This window comes from Physeter macrocephalus, unplaced genomic scaffold, assembly GCF_002837175.3.
Source record: "Physeter macrocephalus isolate SW-GA unplaced genomic scaffold, ASM283717v5 random_131, whole genome shotgun sequence".
In the NCBI taxonomy this organism is placed as follows: Eukaryota; Metazoa; Chordata; class Mammalia; order Artiodactyla; family Physeteridae; genus Physeter; species Physeter macrocephalus.
Genome location: NW_021145417.1, coordinates 83641 through 91854, shown reverse-complemented (window position 1 = coordinate 91854; position 8214 = coordinate 83641). Strand labels below are relative to the sequence as shown.

Below are 8214 nucleotides of genomic sequence, written 5' to 3'. Positions count from 1 at the left end.
CCCTCTGAAGGCCATTAGAAGGGTGGGCTTCAAGGTGAGCACACACTTCCAGGACATAACCAACAGCTAGAGCAGGGGCGCCGCGGTCAGTCTTCAGTGATAAACGGGGACAGACAGTGGTCCACAGAGCCTGTCCAGGCTCCAACAGGGCAGAGGTGAGGCTGGGTGGCAGCACGGCAACCCTGGGGAGCAAGAGGACTGTTGATGGCAGGTGCTGAGACACCTGTCAAGCAGGAGACCTTCCAAAATAGAACTCCCCAACCCAGACGCCGTCCACAGAGGGCTGAGTGCCGGCACGCTCTCCCGGATTAAGGAGTAAGGTCTGCCAGTGAAGGGCTGCAGAGGCCCCCGCCTCCTTCCTTCCCCACGTTCCAGCTCCTCACGAAGGGGTACAAGGCCAAGACTGCCTTCTCCCAAAGCTGCTCAAGGGATGCTCTCCACTGGTACAGGCTGCCCAGGACAGAGTGGGACGCCCTGGCTTCTCCCTTGGAGCAAGAACAGGTGCCTGCCCCAGCCTGGCTTGGTAGCAGCCGGGGATCCACGGCCTGTTGCCCGAGTGGTTCGTCTCCTTAGCAACCAAAGGTTTGAGCTGTGGGTTAGACTCTGCTCAGCCTTGTCTGGTCCCTGCTGCTAGCCCCCACGGGCTCTGCATCCAAGCCTGCTATCTTACTACGGGTGCTGTGGCCTGTGCCTCCCCAAGGGAGGCCCTGCCCACACAGCATGTTTGCTGGAGGTTGGGCTGAGGGTCCAGCCTGCAGCCAGTCATTGGGGCCCTAAGCCAGGAAGAAAAGTCCTCTGTGAAACCCAGGCAGACCGGAAGGCAGCTGTTAGCCCTGGAGGTCGGGATCTGTCCAGTCGGACAGGGGGAAGGGTGAGCAGACGGAGGCAGGGGTTCTGGGAACACAGGGCAGGAACTAACTTCATGGGAAAAGCCTGGGGCGGGCAGGAAGATTCCAGAGCATGTTGTGGTTGAAAAGACAGCAACAGACAGGAGCGGTGTGGAGCCAGGCAGGACTGGGGGGTGGGCCCCTGCTCTGGGCTCCGTTGGCTCCCTCCCCCTCCACACAGGGCCAGCTGGCAGCAAAGCTTAGGATACGAGGCAAGACCACAGAGCCTGGTGGTGGTTTGGAACTCTTTCTTCTCCTTTGTTAAAAGGGGGAAAGGAACTAGGGATGGGGTACCCCCGGGCTCTGGGGAAGCATGCAGGCAGCCCCAGCAGGCAGGCGCTGGGGGATGGGTGGGAAGAGTCCTGGAGTTTCCCACAATCCTTTTCTCTGCAGGGAACAGCAAGGCTGACTGCCCAGGGGGCAGTGGAGAGGGGCAGGGCCCTGGGGAGAGGGACGGCGGACAAGGGGAGAGGGGGCTCACTCTAACATGCAAAGTCCAGCTGCCCCATAAACTAGGTTGCTTCTCGAAGAGCGACATACATATAAATACACAGACACAGCGACACGCACACATGCGGAGAAGGCTCTGCATTCCCGAGGGTGGGGATCTAGGCCCACCAGCCCCAGGGAGCTCCGCAGCCCCCTGGGGTGGGGTGGGGCGGGTGAGTCCTCGGGGAAGGCTGCTTGTTCTCTGAGGTTCTGTCCACCAGCACCCAGACGACTCTGAACCAAATCCATGAAAGCTGGGTGCCGCAGGCCCGCGCCGCTGGGTACGCATGCGGGCACCCTGTGTACTGGCACAAGGGTCCGGTCTCTTCCCCCCAGGGCTCTGGGGAATGGGGGTGCAGACAGAGGAAGGTGAAGGGGGCCCGCAGAGACGTCCTCTCCCCCACCCCACGGGGTTCTGGCCTCCGGGAGGGGGGAGGGGCCTCCCTTATCTCTCGGCCTCCATGGCAGGGTGGGCTCTGGGTTCTGAGGCGGCCTGTTGGGGGACCAGGGGCGGCCAGTCTGACGCCGGGGAAGGGGGTGCCGGAGTCCACAGGGGCGGCTGCTGCGGCTGGTGGTGCTGTGCACCCCCTGGGGGTGAGGCCGCAGCCGGCCAGCTGGGTGCCACGAAGCTGCCGGTGGCGGCGAGCGGGAAATGCGGCGGGGGCGACGTGGCCGTGGCGGCCATCGGGCTGCCGCTGCCTCCGCTGTGGAAGCTCTCGGACGCCTTGAGACGGGAGAACATGGTGAGGGCATCAGGGAAGTTGGGGGGCGTGGCGGGGGTGTTGGCTGGAGTGCACATCTGTGGGGGAAGAGGAACAGAGAGGGAGGGGTGAGCACCCCCTTTTTGGAAGGGCCCCGGGCTCCCACGAGGAGACACATGCCCCTTCCCTGGAGGCACCCCACCCTGCAGGCGGTCCACCAGCCAGGAGATCACAGAGGAAAGGTGTGGTGCCCGAGACGGGCTGGCCCACGGTGCCTGCTGCCAGGCTCCCAGGAGTCCCATCCCAGCGGCTCTTCCGTGGCCAAGAGCCACTGCACCCTCCTTGGCCCTGGGTGGCTTCCCCCTGCCCCAAACCGGGACAGCCCCACAGGGCTGCCCCTGGGGCTGCAGGGGACACTTACCATCTGGTGGTGATGGTGGCTGTAGGGGATGTTGGTCTCTTGGAAAAAGGCGCTGAGGGCCGTCTGCGGAAAGAAAGGCCCACGCTTACCCTCAGGACCCCTGTGGCCCTGGCCTGGCAAGTTGAGGCAGCATGGCTGTCATCCCTCGACCCTCGTCGCAGCCCAAAGAGGCGCTGTGGACCTCTGGGCAGGTCTGGTGGGTGGGGAGGACCCTCATGACACTGCCTGCCACATGGCTGCCAAGTGCTTCCAGCTCACCTGACGTGAGGGCCTGTCTCATGGGGAAAGGCCTCCGGCAGATTCTAGCCCTACTGCCACCAACTCCATGGATGGCAAGTCCCTACTCCTCCCTGAGCCTCAGTTTCCTTGTCTATGAGCCAGAGGACGGCAAAGGCACCCAGATGTTGAGAGTCTGTAACCCACCTGCTCCTCTCCTAGGTTGGCCAAGGGACCCTGCCCTGGTTCTTGGTTTCTCCATCTGCACCACAGGGAGACGAGACTAGGTGGCTTGCAGGTTCCTCTCCCTAGCAGCAGTGACCTCCAGAGATCCACGGTCCAGCTGCAAGAGCCGGAATTAAGTGGGATGGTCTGGGGTTTGCACCCCTGTCCAGTTACCTGAGCCTTCCTTGGAATGTTCTCAAGGTGGTGGAGCAGGAGGAAGGCTGAAGTGGGGTTTGCACCCAGGACTGTGAGAAGTGGGTGGAAAAGGGGGTGGCAGCTGGCCTGGGTCAGACAAGCTCTTCTAGTGACCCTGGGGGGCTGAGGGGAGGGGCCCCAGGGTGGCCTCTGCTGGCATTGGTGTGTCCTGGTTCGGCCCCTGCAGGAGAGGCGTCCAGGAAAATAAAGGAACCAGCTGCTCTTATGAAAGTACTGGGTGAGGGAGCCCGTCAAGTGTGTGAAGGGTCTGCGGGTAGCTCTGCCCTCCATGGCTCCCGCCTCGGGCTCACCACCCCACAGCCCAGCGCTGTCAGCCCCTCCCCCACTCCCAACACACCCAGAAAACCAGCCTGGCTTCTAGGGCTTACCGTAGGGGTTTTATTATTAAACTCAAGTGAATTACTCTGGGAATTTCCTGCTGGAGATGCCCTACCCCAGTGTCCCCAAACATGGGTGTGGGAGCTGGGGGGAGGGCCTTGATCTCTAAGCACCTCCTTGTGACACACACCCCCAGGAGCCCCAAGGGACACACCAAACCATTCCTCCCCCAACGGCAACTCTGAAGGCCATTGCTGTGTGTGAGGATTCCAGGGAGAAACGGCTACCCTTTTCCTGCCTTCCTAAAGCACCCCCAACCTTAAAGCACACAAGTTCCCCTCCCCCAGCAGCTTTCTGTCCCCATTAACACCTGAATCACAGAAAGTATGACCCAAAAACGAGGCCTCCTGCTGCGCCCGCCCTCAGTCCAAGTGTGCAGCCAGCCAGGGGTGGAGGGCACAGAGGGGAGTTTACCACAAGGAACCCCACTTACTCCCAGAAAGACCTAAGGATTGGATGTTCACAATCCATTTTTACCTTAAGTAGACCTCCCTACTATCGGCCTCCCCATTTTACACATGATGAAATTGAAACTCAGGGAGCCTGGCGCACAGGGCTCCTACCCTGGGGGCCACCAGAGCTCCCCAGTCTGCAAGCTGCTCCTGCCCCTCCTGAGATCAGAGTTTTTCCCCAGGCATTTCCATTTTCAAAGTTACATTTTCAAGTCCTGTGACCAAGCGACACCAACCAGTGCTGCCTGAGTGACTGCCAGGCTGGTGCCAGGCTCTGTGGGCTGGGCTGAGAGTGCCGACAGGCAGGGCCGCTTCCCACCGGACACCTGCCTGCCCAGCCCCAGGCAGACGGGAGAGCCGTGTATGCAGATGTGGGACTCAAGCAAACTGCCATGAATGTGGTTTTGCAAGTTTTGCCACATCCAGTTCTTGAGACAAACGGGCTGATTAGGGACCTTCCTGCAGGGTGGGGCTGCCGGGGTTGAAAGGGGGGCCGGCCATTCACTCCTTAGAGGTCAACTCACACGCCCCAGGTACAGCTGAGGAAACTGAGGCCAGAGAGTGGGACCTGCTCAGAGAGACAGAGCAGCCTCCCATCTTGTGATGTGACCACCGCAGGGTTAGCGGTCCCCCTGAGATCTCTGGTAGGAAAGTGAGCAAGGATTCCCCTGGGTGGACAGGCCACTGCCTCCCCAGACTGTCCCAACCTTCGGGCAGCAATTCTGATCCCCATCCCACCCCCAGGAAGCTGAACTCCAGAGTACCCTGGCTCCCTGTCCCTCCTATGGCCCCAATACCTTCCCTGAGCTTGCTCCCCATCTAGAAACCAGGCTCTGAAGCCTGGATTGGGCACAGACTCTACAGACTGGCTGGGGCTGTGACCTTACACTTGTGAGGGGAAGAGCTCAAGGGGCTCTGGCCTCATCCCTAGATACCATCCTGGGTTATTTCTGGGGCGGCAGAGTAGGGAAGGCCAGGTGGCCTCTTGGCAGCACAAGCCCTGGGCACTAGTGCCCTATGGGTCAGGGAGGCCTGGGGAGATGGGGGCCAGGCTGGGGCAGCCCCACCTCCTGCCCAGCTGGCTGAAAGCTAGAAGCTACTGAACCGTGTATACCATGCCATGCACTGTGCAGGTAGATTCGCCGGCCAACACAGAGGAGAGCACCTGGACACGCCTCTGGAGCAGGGTACACAGATGCACCCGTAGCTGTAGTGTGGGGCTCCGACACAACACCTGTACACGTGTGTACACACGCGAGAGCACCGTCTGCAAAACGGCGACCTGTGGGTACACACCCCGCACCCGCGCCCCGGTGGGCTGCGTGTTTACACACACACACGCGCACCAACATGTCCACACGCAGCGTGGCGCGTGCGTAAATACAAATGCACATGTACGTGGACACGCGCCGCCGAGCTGTCCAGCCCACACGCAAATCCTCAGACCCTGAGACCCACACACACCGGGCGGCTCCACCCGCGGGCTCGGGGCTCCCTTATCTCAAACCCGCGGCTCTCAAGGCGGGGGCGGCGTGGGCTCAGCTCGGCCCAGGCCTGGGGCGTCCTCCTTCCGGCCGCCCGCCAGTCTGTCCGTCTGGGCCTCGGCGCCGCCCCGCCCTGGCCGTTACCCGCACAAAAAGGGGGGCCCCCGAAACCGATCGCCTGGGAATTTGGGGGGCGGGGATTCGGGCCCGGGGGGGGCAGACTACCCCTCCCGCCCACCCCGAGCGGGCGGCGTTTCCGGGGGCCGCGTAGACGCGGCCGCGCCGCGGGGCCTGACCCGCACGCCGCGTGTGCGCCCTGCGGCCCGGCCGCCGGGGCGCGCGACCGCCGGGACTCCGGGCCGAGAGCGCGGACCCGACCCCGGCCGAGCGCGCCGCGGCACGTGTCCATACCGGCCCGCACATGCCCCACTTCACGCGTAGCCACGCGGGACGGACACCAGCCCCGACCCCAGCCCGGCCGCGCACCTCGAACTGCCAGTGGGCCGCCTGTAGCAGCTGCTTCGCCTGGTCGGCTGCGCAGCCGGCCGTCAGCACGAACTGGTTGATCATGACCTGGTGCTTGAGCTCGTCCATGTTCACGGACATGGCGCCTCCGCCGCCTGCCCGCTCCGGCCTCCCGCCGCCGCGCGCTCCTTCGCCTCACGCGTCCACCATTAGAGAGCCGGCTCCGGCTAATACAAATATTTACTGTGCGGCTCTGACTCACCGAGCCTCGCCTCGCTCCGGGCCGCGGGGGGCATGCTGGGAGATGTAGTCCCGCGCCGCTTCCGCCACGCTCGGCCGGGAGCCGCGGGCCGGGCCCGGGCCGAAGGTGTGTCTGAGCGTTGGGCGCCTACTGTGTGTAGAAGCTGGATGGGCACGTGCCCAGGCCCGTGACTGAACTGACGGGAGTCAGGAGACGGGGGCCACAGACACTGTGCATGGGCGCAAACGCAGCCTCAGGGTATTTACCAAGATCCCAGTATCCCGAACCCCAGTGTGGTTAGCATCCCTGTGTTGAGTAGGCGCACTATTGGGGAGGGGGATGGGCCAAGAATTTTGGCACAAATCAACAGCACTAGGGCCATAAGGCCCCGAAAGCCTGGCACACAGTAGGCGCCTACAGATACTCGTTCAGTGAATGAATTAATCTGCCCTTTAGGGGTCTGCCTAAAGTCACCGCCTCCAGGAAGCCTTCCGAGTCTCCCCAACACCCAGGGCACAAGCTCGCGTCGCCCACTTGTGACACGGGTCCCTCCCCGGCCTGGCGCTCCGCCAAGCACACAGTAGACCCGAGGAACGTCAGAGGAAGGGATGGCGACCGAGACAGGTAGGCGAGGCCGGCAGTCTCTGGAGCTTCTGCGTACCCTCTGCGGGATGCTCGCACTTTCCCATGCAAAATCTCATGCGCTTTGCAGGAACTCTCAGCTTTTAGCGTGCGGACCCTAGGACCGCGCGGCGCCAGTTCCGGGGCGGCCCCGAACTCCCATTCCCAGAATGCCCTGGTTTATTTGCATCGCTCAGTCCTTGTGACGTCAAGTGAGTGAGGCCGCGCCTCAGCCAATGGGCTGTCGGGAGGTGTTAGGACCTGGCCATATAAGGTAAACAAAGCTGGCTGCCCAATGAGGCAGCAGCGGGGGCGGGCACTGGGTTGGGGCGGGCGGGGCGCGTCACGTGGAGGGCGGGGGCGGGGCTGAAGAGAGCGGTGGGTAGGGTGTTGCAGGCTGTGTTTACAGCTCCGCACGCGCCGTTTCCGGTTGACGTTGCCGGTCGGGAGTGTCGGAGCCGGGCTGATTGGGAGATGGGGCCGGGGGCTTCGTCACTCCGGCTCAGAATGGCCTTATCTCGGTTCCCCACGCTCCCTGGATACCAGTTTCATTAGTTGAGCAGCTCTTTATTGGGCCCTTACTCTGTTCCTGGCTCTGATCTGGCCCGGGATGCAGAGAACAAACTCTAGAAGGGTCGGCTGGTGGGTGGGGTGGGGGCGTGCATCAAAAATCCCAAGAACAGGGACTTCCCTGGTGGCCCAGTGGTTAAGAATCCTCCTGCCAATGCAGGGGACACGGGTTCGAACTCTGGTCCGGGAAGATCCCACATGCCACAGAGCAACTAAGCCTGTGTGCCACAACTACTGAGCCTGTGTGCCACAACTACTGAAGCCCGCGCACCCAGAGCCCATGCTTCGCAAGGAGAAGCCATCACAATGAGAAGCCCGCGCACTGCACCGAAGACCCAATGCAGCCAAATAAATTAAAAAAAGAAAAATCCCCAGAAGAGATGTAAAATTGCAAGTGTGGAAAGTGCCCTCAGGAAGCAGGCACAGGCCCTGGAGATGGTGGGCTAAAGGCTGTTGAGGGGTTTTAGTACATCTGATCCGTCGTGTGCATTAGGATCACTGTGGCTGAGCACTGTGGAGACCAGATGGTGGCAGAGAGGACCAGTCCGGGTCAGACGATGTTCTAGATGTGTCTGGTTCCAGGGGAGTCTGTCCCTGCCCAGGGATTTGTTGCAGAGTTAGATTGAATGGAGGGAACTGTCCCACCGTGGGGGGAGGAGCCCTTCCTGGGTCCCTCAACCCTTCCAGGGGATTCTGGCTTTGACTGGTAAGAGGAGGGGGATGGGAGACTGGTGGACAGGACCTGAAGGCTCCCAAGGTTATGGGGGCTCCGGGGAGGCTGGGGCATGGGGATGGCTGGGGGAGGGAGGGGACCCTGGAGCAGTGGGGCTGCTAAGCGGCCTCTGAGG

General features: G+C 62.3%; 1 protein-coding gene across 3 annotated transcripts; it reads right to left on the bottom strand.

Annotated features, from left to right (window-relative positions):
• Positions 1-725: 725 nt before the first annotated feature.
• On the bottom strand, positions 726-6167 carry UBALD1 (UBA like domain containing 1). 3 transcript variants are annotated; one of them, XM_028484130.2, is made up of 3 exons: positions 6043-6167; positions 2499-2561; positions 726-2175 (listed from the first exon to the last, which is right to left on the bottom strand). In XM_028484130.2, exons 1-3 carry the CDS (start codon positions 6073-6075, stop codon positions 1822-1824), a joined length of 450 nt encoding a protein of 149 aa, XP_028339931.1. In that variant the 5' UTR covers positions 6076-6167; the 3' UTR covers positions 726-1821. The 3 variants fall into 3 exon arrangements, with proteins under 3 accessions (XP_028339931.1, XP_023979263.1, XP_054938437.1); XM_024123495.3 differs by having other exon boundaries at positions 742-2175; positions 5956-6167; XM_055082462.1 differs by lacking the exon at positions 2499-2561 and having other exon boundaries at positions 759-2175; positions 5956-6167.
• Between the last annotated feature and the right edge of the window lie 2047 nt (positions 6168-8214).

What these genes read in the sequence shown, in the direction of transcription:
- UBALD1 (XM_024123495.3), bottom strand. Translation starts at nt 6,075, where the DNA reads ATGTCCGTGAACATGGACGAGCTCAAGCACCAGGTCATGATCAACCAG. An exon ending in CGGCCCACTGGCAGTTCGAG is followed by an intron (nt 2,562 to 5,955) that starts GTGCGCGGCCGG and finishes TTCTTTCCGCAG; the next exon opens with ACGGCCCTCAGCGCCTTTTT. An exon ending in GCCACCATCACCACCAGATG is followed by an intron (nt 2,176 to 2,498) that starts GTAAGTGTCCCC and finishes CTTCCCCCACAG; the next exon opens with ATGTGCACTCCAGCCAACAC.